General features: G+C 42.9%; 1 protein-coding gene across 1 annotated transcript in view; it reads right to left on the bottom strand.

Moving 5' to 3' along the window:
• Positions 1-19,434, bottom strand: part of usp7 (ubiquitin specific peptidase 7 (herpes virus-associated)) — an 86,807-nt gene that overhangs the window by 37,721 nt on the left and 29,652 nt on the right. The window contains 9 exon segments of the mRNA XM_052509318.1: positions 209-291; positions 1,865-1,905; positions 1,907-1,953; positions 4,097-4,177; positions 11,242-11,273; positions 11,276-11,295; positions 17,774-17,804; positions 17,807-17,906; positions 19,420-19,434. The exon segment at positions 19,420-19,434 is cut by the window's right edge and continues 94 nt beyond it. Of these exon segments, the coding sequence (XP_052365278.1) occupies positions 209-291; positions 1,865-1,905; positions 1,907-1,953; positions 4,097-4,177; positions 11,242-11,273; positions 11,276-11,295; positions 17,774-17,804; positions 17,807-17,906; positions 19,420-19,434 (450 nt within the window).

A 19,434-nucleotide genomic window follows, 5' to 3' on the forward strand; every position in this document is an offset into this window, starting at 1 on the left:
CTGAATAAGGCCTCATCCGTAGTCATATAAAGCATCTTAACCATACATATGGCCTTTATAAAGCCTGAATAAGGCCTCATCCGTAGTCATATAAAGCATTTTAACCATACATAAGGCCTTTATAAAGCCTGAATAAGGCCTCATCCGTAGTCATATAAAGCATCTTAACCATACATATGGCCTTTATAAAGCCTGAATAAGGCCTCACCTGTAGACCGTGTTCTCCTGCGTCGTATTTGTTGTCTCCGTCAAGCTGCTCCACGGCGACATAGTCCTTAAAGGACTCAAAGACTAGAGAGAGAGAGAACAGTTAGCCCCCCACACACAGTCCTTAAAGGACTCAAAGACTAGAGAGAGAGAGAACAGTTAGCCCCCCACACATAGTCCTTAAAGGACTCAAAGACTAGAGAGAGAGAACAGTTAGCCACACACACACAGTCCTTAAAGGACTCAAAGACTAGAGAGAGAGAGAACAGTTAGCCCCCCACACACAGTCCTTAAAGGACTCAAAGACTAGAGAGAGAGAGAGAGAGAACAGTTAGCCCACACACACAGTCCTTAAAGGACTCAAAGACTAGAGAGAGAGAGAACAGTTAGCCCCCCACACACAGTCCTTAAAGGACTCAAAGACTAGAGAGAGAGAGAGAGAGAACAGTTAGCCACACACAAAGTCCTTAAAGGACTCAAAGACTAGAGAGAGAGAGAGAACAGTTAGCCACACACACAGTCCTTAAAGGACTCAAAGACTAGAGAGAGAGAGAGAACAGTTAGCCCCCACACATAGTCCTTAAAGGACTCAAAGACTAGAGAGAGAGAGAGAACAGTTAGCCCCCCACACACAGACCTTAAAGGACTCAAAGACTAGAGAGAGAGAGAGAGAGAGAACAGTTAGCCCCCCCACACATAGTCCTTAAAGGACTCAAAGACTAGAGAGAGAGAGAGAGAACAGTTAGCCCCCCACACACACACAGTCCTTAAAGGACTCAAAGACTAGAGAGAGAGAGAGAGAGAACAGTTAGCCCCCACACACACAGTCCTTAAAGGACTCAAAGACTAGAGAGAGAGAGAGAGAACAGTTAGCCACACACACAGTCCTTAAAGGACTCAAAGACTAGAGAGAGAGAGAACAGTTAGCCCCCCACACACAGTCCTTAAAGGACTCAAAGACTAGAGAGAGAGAGAGAGAACAGTTAGCCCCCCACACACAGTCCTTAAAGGACTCAAAGACTAGAGAGAGAGAGAACAGTTAGCCCCCCACACACACACAGTCCTTAAAGGACTCAAAGACTAGAGAGAGAGAGAACAGTTAGCCCCCCACACACAGTCCTTAAAGGACTCAAAGACTAGAGAGAGAGAGAACAGTTAGCCCCCCACACACATAGTCCTTAAAGGACTCAAAGACTAGAGAGAGAGAGAACAGTTAGCCACACACATAGTCCTTAAAGGACTCAAAGACTAGAGAGAGAGAGAGAGAGAGAACAGTTAGCCACACACACACAGTCCTTAAAGGACTCAAAGACTAGAGAGAGAGAGTTTTTCTTTCTTATAGTAGCCAGAGCAACGCTGCCTCACTAGTGGTCATGAGCTGAATGAATGGACAGCAAGGAGATTGTCGGAAAAACACTTTAAAAATATATAATTGTGGAATTGCATGTAAATGATTAAAAATAAACTTGACCATTTGTCTACACCACCAAGATGGGGGCCTCTAAACGTCTCTAAGATCCAGCCGCGCCGACAGGACGACTGCGCCCACCACATGAAGCCCCTTCTCAAAGCAGAACCCCCCTGTATAAGAACGGAGACTGGAGCCATATGACACACACCCAATATCCCCAGAGAAGGAAAGGGGATTGATACTCACTGTTTTTCTTTCCTTTGATACTGAGCTGGATGTCGAGTAACCTCTATCCGCTCTGACCGGTAGTCAACGTGCTTACACTGGATATAGGACTGAGAGAGAGACACAACACACAGTTACACTGGATATAGGACTGGAGAGAGAGAGACACAACACACAGTTACACTGGATATAGGACTGGAGAGAGAGACACAACACACAGTCACACTGGATATAGGACTGGAGAGAGAGACAACACACAGTCACACTGGATATAGGACTGGAGAGAGAGAGACACAACACACAGTTACACTGGATATAGGACTGAGAGAGAGACACAACACACAGTTACACTGGATATAGGACTGAGAGAGAGACACAACACACAGTTACACTGGATATAGGACTGAGAGAGAGAGACAACACACAGTCACACTGGATATAGGACTGAGAGAGAGAGACAACACACAGTCACACTGGATATAGGACTGAGAGAGAGACACAACACACAGTCACACTGGATATAGGACTGGAGAGAGAAACAACACACAGTCACACTGGATATAGGACTGGAGAGAGAGACACAACACACAGTTACACTGGATATAGGACTGAGAGAGAGACAACACACAGTCACACTGGATATAGGACTGGAGAGAGAGACACAACACACAGTTACACTGGATATAGGACTGGAGAGAGAGACAACACACAGTTACACTGGATATAGGACTGGAGAGAGAGAGAGACACAACACACAGTTACACTGGATATAGGACTGGAGAGAGAGACAACACACAGTCACACTGGATATAGGACTGGAGAGAGAGACACAACACTGGTATTAAGAGGACACAACACAGTTACACTGGATATAGGACTGAGAGAGAGAGACACAACACACAGTTACACTGGATATAGGACTGAGAGAGAGAGACACAACACACAGTCACACTGGATATAGGACTGGAGAGAGAGACAACACACAGTCACACTGGATATAGGACTGGAGAGAGAGACAACAGTTACACTGGATATAGGACTGGAGAGAGAGACAACACACAGTCACACTGGATATAGGTCTGGAGAGAGAGACAACACACAGTTACACTGGATATAGGACTGAGAGAGAGAGCGAGACAACACACAGTTACACTGGATATAGGACTGGAGAGAGAGACAACACACAGTTACACTGGATATAGGACTGGAGAGAGAGAGACACAACACACAGTCACACTGGATATAGGACTGGAGAGAGAGACAACACACAGTCACACTGGATATAGGACTGGAGAGAGAGACAACACACAGTCACACTGGATATAGGTCTGGAGAGAGAGACAACACACAGTTACACTGGATATAGGACTGAGAGAGAGAGCGAGACAACACACAGTTACACTGGATATAGGACTGGAGAGAGAGACAACACACAGTTACACTGGATATAGGACTGAGAGAGATACAACACACAGTTACACTGGATATAGGACTGGAGAGAGAGATACAACACACAGTCACACTGGATATAGGACTGGAGAGAGACAACAGTTACACTGGATATAGGACAGGAGAGAGACAACAGTTACACTGGATATAGGACTGGAGAGAGACAACAGTTACACTGGATATAGGACTGGAGAGAGACAACAGTTACACTGGATATAGGACAGGAGAGAGACAACAGTTACACTGGATATAGGACTGGAGAGAGACAACAGTTACACTGGATATAGGACTGGAGAGAGACAACAGTTACACTGGATATAGGACTGGAGAGAGACAACAGTTACACTGGATATAGGACTGGAGAGAGACAACAGTTACACTGGATATAGGACAGGAGAGAGACAACAGTTACACTGGATATAGGACTGGAGAGAGACAACAGTTACACTGGATATAGGACTGGAGAGAGACAACAGTTACACTGGATATAGGACTGGAGAGAGACAACAGTTACACTGGATATAGGACAGGAGAGAGACAACAGTTACACTGGATATAGAACAGGAGAGAGAGAGACACAACACACAGTCACACTGGATATAGGACTGGAGAGAGAGACAACACACAGTCACACTGGATATAGGACTGGAGAGAGAGACAACAGTTACACTGGATATAGGACTGGAGAGAGAGACAACACACAGTCACACTGGATATAGGTCTGAGAGAGAGACAACACACAGTTACACTGGATATAGGACTGGAGAGCGCGACAGACAACGGGGAGAGAGAATGTGAACGTACCACCATCTTTCCTCTGAACAGTTTGGGGATGGTTCCCTCCACGCAGGTGCCTTTCATTTTGTTCTCAACGTTGTCCAGGAGCTGGAACACACAAACACACCCACACATTATGGAAGGAACAGTGAATGTGAGCGGAGCAGAGATGGAGCCCAATTTGACTGGAGCGCAGAGCGAGATTACAAAGACTGGAGCTCAGAGCAAGGTTACAAAGACTGGACCGCAGAGCGAGATTACAAAGACTGGACCGCAGAGCGAGGTTACAAAGACTGGACCGCAGAGCGAGGTTACAAAGACTGGACCGCAGAGCGAGATTACAAAGACTGGACCACAGAGCGAGGTTACAAAGACTGGACCGCAGAGCGAGGTTACAAAGACTGGACCGCAGAGCGAGGTTACAAAGACTGGACCGCAGAGCGAGATTACCCAAAGACTGGACCGCAGAGCGAGGTTACAAAGACTGGACCGCAGAGCGAGGTTACAAAGACTGGAGCGCAGAGCGAGATTAAAGACTGGAGCGCAGAGCGAGGTTACAAAGACTGGAGCGCAGAGCGAGGTTACAAAGACTGGACCGCAGAGCGAGATTACCCAAAGACTGGACCGCAGAGCGAGGTTACAAAGACTGGACCGCAGAGCGAGGTTACAAAGACTGGAGCGCAGAGCGAGATTAAAGACTGGAGCGCAGAGCGAGGTTACCCAAAGGCTGGAGCGCAGAGCGAGATTACAAAGACTGGACCGCAGAGCGAGATTACCCAAAGACTGGAGCGCAGAGCGAGATTACAAAGACTGGAGCGCAGAGCGAGATTACCCAAAGACTGGAGCGCAGAGCGAGATTACAAAGACTGGAGCTCAGAGCGAGGTTACAAAGACTGGAGCGCAGAGCGAGATTACCCAAAGACTGGAGCGCAGAGCGAGATTACAAAGGCTGGAGCGCAGAGCGAGATTACCCAAAGACTGGAGCGCAGAGCGAGATTACCCAAAGGCTGGAGCGCAGAGCGAGATTACCCAAAGGCTGGAGCGCAGAGCGAGATTACCCAAAGGCTGGACCGCAGAGCGAGATTACCCAAAGGCTGGACCGCAGAGCGAGATTACCCAAAGGCTGGACCGCAGAGCGAGATTACCCAAAGGCTGGAGCGCAGAGCGAGATTACCCAAAGGCTGGACCGCAGAGCGAGATTACCCAAAGGCTGGAGCGTCGGCCTTCTCGCCCGCTCCAACTTGGCTCCAGTAACGAGGGCGTGCCCGGCCCATCATGCATCTGTAGTCTACTACTGTACTACTATAGCCCCTTGCTTTAGCTGTCATGTAGTTCACTAAATATTATCATCAAGAAACTGATGAAACACACAGGTGATAAATCAAGGTGACTTATAAAGATGAGGACCAAGAGCAAGAGAGGGAGTGTGGTGATGTAGTGTCCACAACTAAAGAAGAAAGGGAGTGTGGTGATGTAGTGTCCACAACTAAAGAAGAGAGGGAGTGTGGTGATGTAGTGTCCACAACTAAAGAAGAGAGGGAGTGTGGTGATGTAGTGTCCACTACTAAAGAAGAGAGGGAGTGTGGTGATGTAGTGTCCACAACTAAAGAAGAGAGGGAGTGTGGTGATGTAGTGTCCACAACTAAAGAAGAGAGAGAGTGTGGTGATGTAGTGTCCACAACTAAAGAAGAGAGGGAGTGTGGTGATGTAGTGTCCACAACTAAAGAAGAGGGAGTGTGGTGATGTAGTGTCCACAACTAAAGAAGAGAGGGAGTGTGGTGATGTAGTGTCCACTACTAAAGAAGAGAGGGAGTGTGGTGATGTAGTGTCCACAACTAAAGAAGAGGGAGTGTGGTGATGTAGTGTCCACAACTAAAGAAGAGGGAGTGTGGTGATGTAGTGTCCACAACTAAAGAAGAGGGAGTGTGGTGATGTAGTGTCCACAACTAAAGAAGAGGGAGTGTGGTGATGTAGTGTCCACAACTAAAGAAGAGAGGGAGTGTGGTGATGTAGTGTCCACAACTAAAGAAGAGAGGGAGTGTGGTGATGTAGTGTCCACAACTAAAGAAGAGAGGGAGTGTGGTGATGTAGTGTCCACAACTAAAGAAGAGAGGGAGTGTGGTGATGTAGTGTCCACAACTAAAGAAGAGAGGAGTGTGGTGATGTAGTGTCCACAACTAAAGAAGAGAGGGAGTGTGGTGATGTAGTGTCCACAACTAAAGAAGAGAGGGAGTGTGGTGATGTAGTGTCCACAACTAAAGAAGAGAGGGAGTGTGGTGATGTAGTGTCCACAACTAAAGAAGAGAGGGAGTGTGGTGATGTAGTGTCCACAACTAAAGAAGAGAGGGAGTGTGGTGATGTAGTGTCCACAACTAAAGAAGAGAGGGAGTGTGGTGATGTAGTGTCCACTACTAAAGAAGAGAGGGAGTGTGGTGATGTAGTGTCCACAACTAAAGAAGAGAGGGAGTGTGGTGATGTAGTGTCCACAACTAAAGAAGAGAGGGAGTGTGGTGATGTAGTGTCCACAACTAAAGAAGAGAGGGAGTGTGGTGATGTAGTGTCCACAACTAAAGAAGAGAGGGAGTGTGGTGATGTAGTGTCCACAACTAAAGAAGAGAGGAGTGTGGTGATGTAGTGTCCACAACTAAAGAAGAGAGGGAGTGTGGTGATGTAGTGTCCACAACTAAAGAAGAGAGGGAGTGTGGTGATGTAGTGTCCACAACTAAAGAAGAGAGGGAGTGTGGTGATGTAGTGTCCACAACTAAAGAAGAGAGGGAGTGTGGTGATGTAGTGTCCACAACTAAAGAAGAGAGGGAGTGTGGTGATGTAGTGTCCACAACTAAAGAAGAGAGGGAGTGTGGTGATGTAGTGTCCACAACTAAAGAAGAGAGGGAGTGTGGTGATGTAGTGTCCACAACTAAAGAAGAGAGGGAGTGTGGTGATGTAGTGTCCACAACTAAAGAAGAGAGGGAGTGTGGTGATGTAGTGTCCACAACTAAAGAAGAGAGGAGTGTGGTGATGTAGTGTCCACAACTAAAGAAGAGAGGGAGTGTGGTGATGTAGTGTCCACAACTAAAGAAGAGAGGGAGTGTGGTGATGTAGTGTCCACAACTAAAGAAGAGAGGGAGTGTGGTGATGTAGTGTCCACAACTAAAGAAGAGAGGGAGTGTGGTGATGTAGTGTCCACAACTAAAGAAGAGAGGGAGTGTGGTGATGTAGTGTCCACAACTAAAGAAGAGAGGGAGTGTGGTGATGTAGTGTCCACAACTAAAGAAGAGAGGGAGTGTGGTGATGTAGTGTCCACAACTAAAGAAGAGAGGGAGTGTGGTGATGTAGTGTCCACAACTAAAGAAGAGAGGGAGTGTGGTGATGTAGTGTCCACTACTAAAGAAGAGAGGGAGTGTGGTGATGTAGTGTCCACTACTAAAGAGAGGGAGTGTGGTGATGTAGTGTCCACAACTAAAGAAGAGAGGGAGTGTGGTGATGTAGTGTCCACAACTAAAGAAGAGAGGGAGTGTGGTGATGTAGTGTCCACAACTAAAGAAGAGAGGGAGTGTGGTGATGTAGTGTCCACAACTAAAGAAGAGAGGGAGTGTGGTGATGTAGTGTCCACAACTAAAGAAGTGAGGGAGTGTGGTGATGTAGTGTCCACAACTAAAGAAGAGAGGGAGTGTGGTGATGTAGTGTCCACTACTAAAGAAGAGAGGGAGTGTGGTGATGTAGTGTCCACTACTAAAGAAGAGAGGGAGTGTGGTGATGTAGTGTCCACTACTAAAGAAGAGAGGGAGTGTGGTGATGTAGTGTCCACAACTAAAGTTCATTTTTGTTCTATTATCTATACGATAGGGCATAATTGATTTTGGCCCAATAGACCTGGCATATTCCCACGTTCAAGGAGCTTTCTGTTTTGATTGGGTTGTTTTGCCTAAAAGCCTTTGGGTCTACCTATAGAAAAATAAAATAAACTCTGCATCTCTGCCCAGCCAAATATCTTGGTTCCAACCCTGGTTCTAACCCAACCAGGTCAATAGATCTGACCCATTACCATAGTGAAAACATCTTGGTTCTAACCCAACCAGGTCAATAGATCTGACCCATTACTACAGTGAAAACATATTGGTTCTAACCCAACCAGGTCAATAGATCTGACCCATTACCATAGTGAAAACATCTTGGTTCTAACCCAACCAGGTCAATAGATCTGACCCATTACCATAGTGAAAACATCTTGGTTCTAACCCAACCAGGTCAATAGATCTGACCCATTACCATAGTGAAAACATATTGGTTCTAACCCAACCAGGTCAATAGATCTGACCCATTACCATAGTGAAAACATCTTGGTTCTAACCCAACCAGGTCAATAGATCTGACCCATTACTATAGTGAAAACATCTTGGTTCTAACCCAACCAGGTCAATAGATCTGACCCATTACCATAGTGAAAACATCTTGGTTCTAACCCAACCAGGTCAATAGATCTGACCCATTACCATAGTGAAAACATATTGGTTCTAACCCTGGTTCTAACCCAACCAGGTCAATAGATCTGACCCATTACCATAGTGAAAACATCTTGGTTCTAACCCAACCAGGTCAATAGATCTGACCCATTACCATAATGAAAACATCTTGGTTCTAACCCAACCAGGTCAATAGATCTGACCCATTCCTATAGTGAAAACATCTTGGTTCTAACCAGCAGCATTTTAATCTTCCTATAGCGGATTGACAGGGAACCCGCATTTAACATTCATAAACCACGTCACGGACCGTTCTAAAACGACTTGCGCGTTGACATCGTTAACCATTTGTTTACACGATGTTCAGTCGTGTTAGGTCATTGGCTAGCTAGTTAATGACCTGGTAACTTTACACGATGTTCAGTCATGTTAGGTCATTGGCTAGCTAGTTAATAACTTTACACGATGTTCAGTCATGTTAGGTCATTGGCTAGCTAGTTAATAACTTTACACGATGTTCAGTCATGTTAGGTCATTGGCTAGCTAGTTAATAACTTTACACGATGTTCAGTCATGTTAGGTCATTGGCTAGCTAGTTAATGACCTGGTAACTTTACACGATGTTCAGTCATGTTAGGTCATTGACTAGCTAGTTAATAACCTGGTAACTTTACACGATGTTCAGTCATGTTAGGTCATTGGCTAGCTAGTTAATAACTTTACACGATGTTCAGTCATGTTAGGTCATTGGCTAGCTAGTTAATAACTTTACACGATGTTGAGTCATGTTAGGTCATTGGCTAGCTAGTTAATGGCCTGGTAACTTTACACGATGTTCAGTCATGTTAGGTCATTGGCTAGCTAGTTAATAACCTGGTAACTTTACACGATGTTCAGTCATGTTAGGTAATTGGCTAGCTAGTTAATAACCTGGTAACTTTACACGATGTTCAGTCATGTTAGGTCATTGGCTAGCTAGTTAATAACTTTACACGATGTTCAGTCATGTTAGGTCATTGGCTAGCTAGTTAATAACCAGGTAACTTTACACGATGTTCAGTCATGTAAAGGTCATTGGCTAGCTAGTTAATAACCTGGTAACTTTACACGATGTTCAGTCATGTTAGGTCATTGGCTAGCTAGTTAATAACTTTACACGATGTTCAGTCATGTTAGGTCATTGGCTAGCTAGTTAATAACCTGGTAACTTTACACGATGTTCAGTCGTGTTAGGTCATTGGCTAGCTAGTTAATGACCTGGTAACTTTACACGATGTTCAGTCATGTTAGGTCATTGGCTAGCTAGTTAATAACTTTACACGATGTTCAGTCATGTTAGGTCATTGGCTAGCTAGTTAATAACTTTACACGATGTTCAGTCATGTTAGGTCATTGGCTAGCTAGTTAATAACTTTACACGATGTTCAGTCATGTTAGGTCATTGGCTAGCTAGTTAATAACTTTACACGATGTTCAGTCATGTTAGGTCATTGGCTAGCTAGTTAATAACTTTACACGATGTTCAGTCATGTTAGGTCATTGGCTAGCTAGTTAATAACTTTACACGATGTTCAGTCATGTTAGGTCATTGGCTAGCTAGTTAATAACCTGGTAACTTTAGTCTATCCAGACATCTGGGGACTCAGATAGACAGGTAAAGCTCCTTCAGGAGATCAAGGATCATAGTAATGACAGACATCTGGAGACTCAGACAGACAGGTAAAGCTTCTTCAGGAGATCAAGGATCATAGTAAAGACAGACATCTGGAGACTCAGACAGACAGGTAAAGCTTCTTCAGGAGATCAGGGATCATAGTAAAGACAGACATCTGGAGACTCAGACAGACAGGTAAAGCTTCTTCAGGAGATCAGGGATCATAGTAAAGACAGACATCTGGAGACTCAGACAGACAGGTAAAGCTTCTTCAGGAGATCAGGGATCATAGTAAAGACAGACATCTGGAGACTCAGACAGACAGGTAAAGCTTCTTCAGGAGATCAAGGATCAGAGTAGAGATCAGGGATCATAGTAAAGACAGACATATTGCATGTCATCCTCAAACCAGACTTTTTTCTTAAAGAGACAGTGTACCATTTTCAATGGAACGCTTCTCAATAGGAAAATTGTGCTTTTACACAACGCAGAAACGGTCTCATTTTCCACAAATTATTTTGTAATTGCAATGGCATGTATTTTTCATTAACTTTTTTTTAACCTTTTATAATAAACTAATGTATTTACAATGTTACATATTAGTTTCTAGGTCTCAACCTGTGCTTCGAAAATAGCTAGAATTCATATGGGCCCAAAATAGGCTGCATCTCAATCCATTTAAAGGTGCACTATGCAGAAATCGCTCCATCATTTCCTGGAGGTTAAAATTCAAACAGCTCGCCTAACTGCAGCTTGTGACCAAATCAAGCAAAAGTACAGTGTAGAGAATAATTGTACCATCTAAACCGCTGTGAACTCTCTCTTCTATAAACAAAAATTATTGTATTTTCAGCTGGTATACAAAAACTAAAGACAAAATAAACACAAACAAACCTTCAGATCTGGTCTGGTGCTCCTCAATTTTGTGTGGTGCAAAGAACATGATTAAATTCAGAGCCCTGAATACACACACACTATTGAACGAACACACACACACACCATTGAACGAACAACACACACACACCATTGAACGAACACACAGGACAACTACTCACCACTCTGCAGAGCTCCTGAACGTCGTGTTGATGAAGCTGTCTAATGTCTCCCACCTGCAGAGAAAACATCACGTTGTCAACTACTGTCACAATACCACCATGATATAAACACATTCACAGTCAACTACTGTCAATACCACCATGTTATAAACACATTCACAGTCAACTACTGTCACAATACCACCATGTTATAAACACATTCACAGTCAACTACTGTCACAATACCACCATGTTATAAACACATTCACAGTCAACTACTGTCACAATACCACCATGTTATAAACACATTCACAGTCAACTACTGTCACAATACCACCATGATATAAACACATTCACAGTCAACTACTGTCACAATACCACCATGATACAAACACATTCACAGTCTACTACTGTCACAATACCACCATGATATAAACACATTCACAGTCAACTACTGTCACAATACCACCATGATATAAACACATTCACAGTCAACTACTGTCACAATACCACCATGATATAAACACATTCACAGTCAACTACTGTCACAATACCACCATGATATAAAAACACATTCACAGTCAACTACTGTCACAATACCACCATGATATAAACACATTCACAGTCAACTACTGTCACAATACCACCATGATATAAACACATTCACAGTCAACTACTGTCACAATACCACCATGATATAAACACATTCACAGTCAACTACTGTCACAATACCACCATGATATAAACACATTCACAGTCAACTACTGTCACAATACCACCATGTTATAAACACATTCACAGTCAACTACTGTCACAATACCACCATGTTATAAACACCTTCACAGTCAACTACTGTCACAATACCACCATGTTATAAAAACACATTCACAGTCAACTACTGTCACAATACCACCATGATATAAACACATTCACAGTCAACTACTGTCACAATACCACCATGATATAAACACATTCACAGTCAACTACTGTCACAATACCACCATGATATAAACACATTCACAGTCAACTACTGTCACAATACCACCATGTTATAAACACATTCACAGTCAACTACTGTCACAATACCACCATGTTATAAACACATTCACAGTCAACTACTGTCACAATACCACCATGATATAAACACATTCACAGTCAACTACTGTCACAATACCACCATGATATAAACACATTCACAGTCAACTACTGTCACAATACCACCATGATATAAACAACACATTCACAGTCAACTACTGTCACAATACCACCATGTTATAAACACATTCACAGTCAACTACTGTCACAATACCACCATGATATAAACAACACATTCACAGTCAACTACTGTCACAATACCACCATGTTATAAACACATTCACAGTCAACTACTGTCACAATACCACCATGTTATAAACACATTCACAGTCAACTACTGTCACAATACCACCATGATATAAACACATTCACAGTCAACTACTGTCACAATACCACCATGATATAAACACATTCACAGTCAACTACTGTCACAATACCACCATGATATAAACACATTCACAGTCAACTACTGTCACAATACCACCATGATATAAACACATTCACAGTCAACTACTGTCACAATACCACCATGATATAAACACATTCACAGTCAACTACTGTCACAATACCACCATGATATAAACACATTCACAGTCAACTACTGTCACAATACCACCATGATATAAACACATTCACAGTCAACTACTGTCACAATACCACCATGTTATAAACACATTCACAGTCAACTACTGTCACAATACCACCATGTTATAAACACATTCACAGTCAACTACTGTCACAATACCACCATGATATAAACACATTCACAGTCAACTACTGTCACAATACCACCATGATATAAACACATTCACAGTCAACTACTGTCACAATACCACCATGTTATAAACACATTCACAGTCAACTACTGTCACAATACCACCATGATATAAACACATTCACAGTCAACTACTGTCACAATACCACCATGATATAAACACATTCACAGTCAACTACTGTCACAATACCACCATGTTATAAACACATTCACAGTCAACTACTGTCACAATACCACCATGTTATAAACACATTCACAGTCAACTACTGTCACAATACCACCATGATATAAACACATTCACAGTCTACTACTGTCACAATACCACCATGTTATAAACACATTCACAGTCTACTACTGTCACAATACCACCATGTTATAAACACATTCACAGTCTACTACTGTCACAATACCACCATGTTATAAACACATTCACAGTCTACTACTGTCACAATACCACCATGTTATAAACACATTCACAGTCAACTACTGTCACAATACCACCATGTTATAAACACATTCACAGTCAACTACTGTCACAATACCACCATGATATAAACACATTCACAGTCAACTACTGTCACAATACCACCATGATATAAACACATTCACAGTCAACTACTGTCACAATACCACCATGATATAAACACATTCACAGTCAACTACTGTCACAATACCACCATGTTATAAACACATTCACAGTCAACTACTGTCACAATACCACCATGATATAAACACATTCACAGTCAACTACTGTCACAATACCACCATGTTATAAACACATTCACAGTCAACTACCGTCACAATACCACCATGTTATAAACACATTCACAGTCAACTACTGTCACAATACCACCATGTTATAAACACATTCACAGTCAACTACTGTCACAATACCACCATGATATAAACACATTCACAGTCAACTACCGTCACAATACCACCATGTTATAAACACATTCACAGTCTACTACTGTCACAATACCACCATGTTATAAACACATTCACAGTCTACTACTGTCACAATACCACCATGATATAAACACATTCACATTAGTCAACTACTGTCACAATACCACCATGTTATAAACACATTCACAGTCAACTACTGTCACAATACCACCATGATATAAACAACACATTCACAGTCAACTACTGTCACAATACCACCATGATATAAACACATTCACAGTCAACTACTGTCACAATACCACCATGATATAAACACATTCACAGTCAACTACTGTCACAATACCACCATGTTATAAACAACACATTCACAGTCAACTACTGTCACAATACCACCATGATATAAACACATTCACAGTCAACTACTGTCACAATACCACCATGTTATAAACAACACATTCACAGTCAACTACTGTCACAATACCACCATGTTATAAACACATTCACAGTCAACTACTGTCACAATACCACCATGTTATAAACACATTCACAGTCAACTACTGTCACAATACCACCATGTTATAAACACATTCACAGTCAACTACTGTCACAATACCACCATGATATAAACACATTCACAGTCAACTACTGTCACAATACCACCATGATATAAACACATTCACAGTCAACTACTGTCACAATACCACCATGATATAAACACATTCACAGTCAACTACTGTCACAATACCACCATGATATAAACACATTCACAGTCAACTACTGTCACAATACCACCATGATATAAACACATTCACAGTCAACTACTGTCACAATACCACCATGTTATAAACACATTCACAGTCAACTACTGTCACAATACCACCATGATATAAACACATTCACAGTCTACTACTGTCACAATACCACCATGATATAAACACATTCACAGTCAACTACTGTCACAATACCACCATGTTATAAACACATTCACAGTCAACTACTGTCACAATACCACCATGATATAAACAACACATTCACAGTCAACTACTGTCACAATACCACCATGATATAAACACATTCACAGTCAACTACTGTCACAATACCACCATGTTATAAACAACACATTCACAGTCAACTACTGTCACAATACCACCATGTTATAAACAACACATTCACAGTCAACTACTGTCACAATACCACCATGATATAAACACATTCACAGTCAACTACTGTCACAATACCACCATGATATAAACACATTCACAGTCAACTACTGTCACAATACAACCATGATATAAACAACACATTCACAGTCAACTACTGTCACAATACCACCATGATATAAACACATTCACAGTCAACTACTGTCACAATACCACCATGATATAAACACATTCACAGTCAACTACTGTCACAATACCACCATGTTATAAACACATTCACAGTCAACTACTGTCACAATACCACCATGTTATAAACACATTCACAGTCAACTACTGTCACAATACCACCATGTTATAAACACATTCACAGTCAACTACTGTCACAATACCACCATGATATAAACACATTCACAGTCAACTACTGTCACAATACCACCATGATATAAACACATTCACAGTCAACTACTGTCACAATACCACCATGTTATAAACACATTCACAGTCAACTACTGTCACAATACCACCATGATATAAACACATTCACAGTCAACTACTGTCACAATACCACCATGATATAAACACATTCACAGTCAACTACTGTCACAATACCACCATGTTATAAACACATTCACAGTCAACTACTGTCACAATGCCACCATGTTATAAACACAACAGTCAACTACTGTCACAATACCACCATGATATAAACACATTCACAGTCAACTACTGTCACAATACCACCATGATATAAACAACACATTCACAGTCAACTACTGTCACAATACCACCATGATATAAACAACACATTCACAGTCAACTACTGTCACAATACCACCATGATATAAACAACACATTCACAGTCAACTACTGTTACAATACCACCATGATATAAACAACACATTCACAGTCAACTACTGTTACAATACCACCATGATATAAACAACACATTCACAGTCAACTACTGTTACAATACCACCATGATATAAACAACACATTCACAGTCAACTACTGTCACAATACCACCATGATATAAACACATTCACAGTCAACTACTGACACAATACCACCATGATATAAACACATTCACAGTCAACTACTGTCACAATACCACCATGTTATAAACACATTCACAGTCAACTACTGTCACAATACCACCATGTTATAAACACATTCACAGTCAACTACTGTCACAATACCACCATGTTATAAACAACACATTCACAGTCAACTACTGTCACAATACCACCATGATATAAACACAGGACAGTCAACTACTGTCACAATACCACCATGATATAAACAACACATTCACAGTCAACTACTGTCACAATACCACCATGTTATAAACACATTCACAGTCAACTACTGTCACAATACCACCATGTTATAAACAACACATTCACAGTCAACTACTGTCACAATACCACCATGATATAAACACATTCACAGTCAACTACTGTCACAATACCACCATGTTATAAACACATTCACAGTCAACTACTGTCACAATACCACCATGTTATAAACAACACATTCACAGTCAACTACTGTCACAATACCACCATGTTATAAACACATTCACAGTCAACTACTGTCACAATACCACCATGTTATAAACAACACATTCACAGTCAACTACTGTCACAATACCACCATGTTATAAACACATTCACAGTCAACTACTGTCACAATACCACCATGATATAAACACATTCACAGTCAACTACTGTCACAATACCACCATGATATAAACACATTCACAGTCAACTACTGTCACAATACCACCATGATATAAACACATTCACAGTCAACTACTGTCACAATACCACCATGATATAAACACATTCACAGTCAACTACTGTCACAATACCACCATGTTATAAACACCTTCACAGTCAACTACTGTCACAATACCACCATGATATAAACACATTCACAGTCAACTACTGTCACAATACCACCATGTTATAAACACATTCACAGTCAACTACTGTCACAATACCACCATGTTATAAACACATTCACAGTCAACTACTGTCACAATACCACCATGATATAAACACATTCACAGTCAACTACTGTCACAATACCACCATGTTAGAGCATTCAGGGGTCAACTACTGTCACAATACCACCATGATATAAACACATTCACAGTCAACTACTGTCACAATACCACCATGTTATAAACACATTCACAGTCAACTACTGTCACAATACCACCATGATATAAACACATTCACAGTCAACTACTGTCACAATACCACCAGGGTTATAAACACATTCACAGTCAACTACTGTCACAATACCACCATGTTAGGCAACACATTACAGTCAACTACTGTCACAATGCCACCATGTTTAAATCACTGACCCATAGGGGACCACAATGCAAAGCATCACTGAATCAGGACAACGTGACGTATTACCAGGGTCCCTGTCGTCACTACTCAGAGCACACCGCAGCAAAACATGTAGCAACGGAAAATGAAAACGGCCGTTTCTCAGACAAAAATCAGGTGGTCCCTTTTCCAGTCTCATTGATTAATCATCGATCGATCGGTCGGTCATCTGATTTGTCCTGCAGCGTTAGCCGAGGGGTCCTGGCGCCTACCCAAAGGACTTGGTGAGCTTCTTGGTGCCGAGGGCTTGTCGCTGTGTTGCAGCTCATAGAAAACCCTCTGTAGAGCCAGCGGAACACTCTTAGAGAGCAAGTCGTCTCCCTCTGTAGGCATCATGTACACCGCCTGGTACAGAGAGAGAGAGGGGTTAGACACACACACACTCTCCCTCTGTAGAGCCAGCGGAACACTCTTAGGGAACGTCTCCTCTGTAGGCATCATGTACACCGCCTGGTACAGGAGAGAGAGAGGGGTTAGACACAAACACTCTCTCTCTGTAGGCATCATGTACACCGCCTGGTACAGGGAGAGAGAGAGGGGTTAGACACACACACTCTCTGTAGGCATCATGTACACCGCCTGGTACAGGAGAGAGAGAGGGGGGTTAGACACACAAACACTCTCCCTCTGTAGGCATCATGTACACCGCCTGGTACAGGAGAGAGAGAGGGGTTAGACACACAAACACTCTCTCTGTAGGCATCATGTACACCGCCTGGTACAGGAGAGAGAGAGGGGGTTAGACACACACACTCTCCCTCTGTAGGCATCATGTACACCGCCTGGTACAGAAGAGAGAGAGGGGGTTAGACACACAAACACTCTCCCTCTGTAGGCATCATGTACACCGCCTGGTACAGGAGAGAGAGAGGGGGTTAGACACAAACACTCTCCCTCTGTAGGCATCATGTACACCGCCTGGTACAGGAGAGAGAGGGGTTAGACACACAAACACTCTCCCTCTGTAGGCATCATGTACACCGCCTGGTACAGGAGGAGAGAGAGAGGGGGTTAGACACAAACACTCTCCCTCTGTAGGCATCATGTACACCGCCTGGTACAGGAGAGAGAGAGAGGGGGTTAGACACACAAACACTCTCTCTCTGTAGGCATCATGTACACCGCCTGGTACAGGAGAGAGAGAGGGGGTTAGACACAAACACTCTCCCTCTGTAGGCATCATGTACACCGCCTGGTACAGGGAAGAGAGGGGGTTAGACACACAAACACTCTCCCCTGTAGGCATCATGTACACCGCCTGGTACAGGGGAAGAGAGGGGGTTAGACACACAAACACTCTCCCTCTGTAGGCATCATGTACACCGCCTGGTACAGGGAAGAGAGGGGGGTTAGACACACAAACACTCTCCCTCTGTAGGCATCATGTACACCGCCTGGTACAGGAGAGAGGGGGGTTAGACACACAAACACTCTCTCTGTAGGCATTATGTACACCGCCTGGTACAGGAGAGAGAGAGGGGGGTTAGACACACAAACATTCTTTCTGTAGGCATCATGTACACCGCCTGGTACAAGAGAGAGAGAGAGAGAGAGAGAGGTTAGACACACAAACTCTCTCTCTCAGAAGAGTCGTCTCCCTGTATAGACATTATATACACCGCCTGGTAGAGAGAGGGAGGGGGAGGTTAGACACACAAACACTCCCTCTGTAGGCATTATGTACACCACCTGGTACAGGAGAGAGGGAGGGGGGAGGTTAGACACACAAACACACTCTCTCAAAAGAGTCGTATCCCTGTATGGACATCAAATACACCGCCTGGTAGGCACAGAGGAGAGGGGTGGTAAACACACTTGAGCGTAGTATGACAGAGTGGTAGTTAGTTGTCTCACTGACCCTCCGCAGCTGGTT

The sequence above is a fragment of the Oncorhynchus keta genome, unplaced genomic scaffold (assembly GCF_023373465.1).
Source record: "Oncorhynchus keta strain PuntledgeMale-10-30-2019 unplaced genomic scaffold, Oket_V2 Un_contig_4357_pilon_pilon, whole genome shotgun sequence".
Lineage (NCBI taxonomy): Eukaryota > Metazoa > Chordata > Actinopteri > Salmoniformes > Salmonidae > Oncorhynchus > Oncorhynchus keta.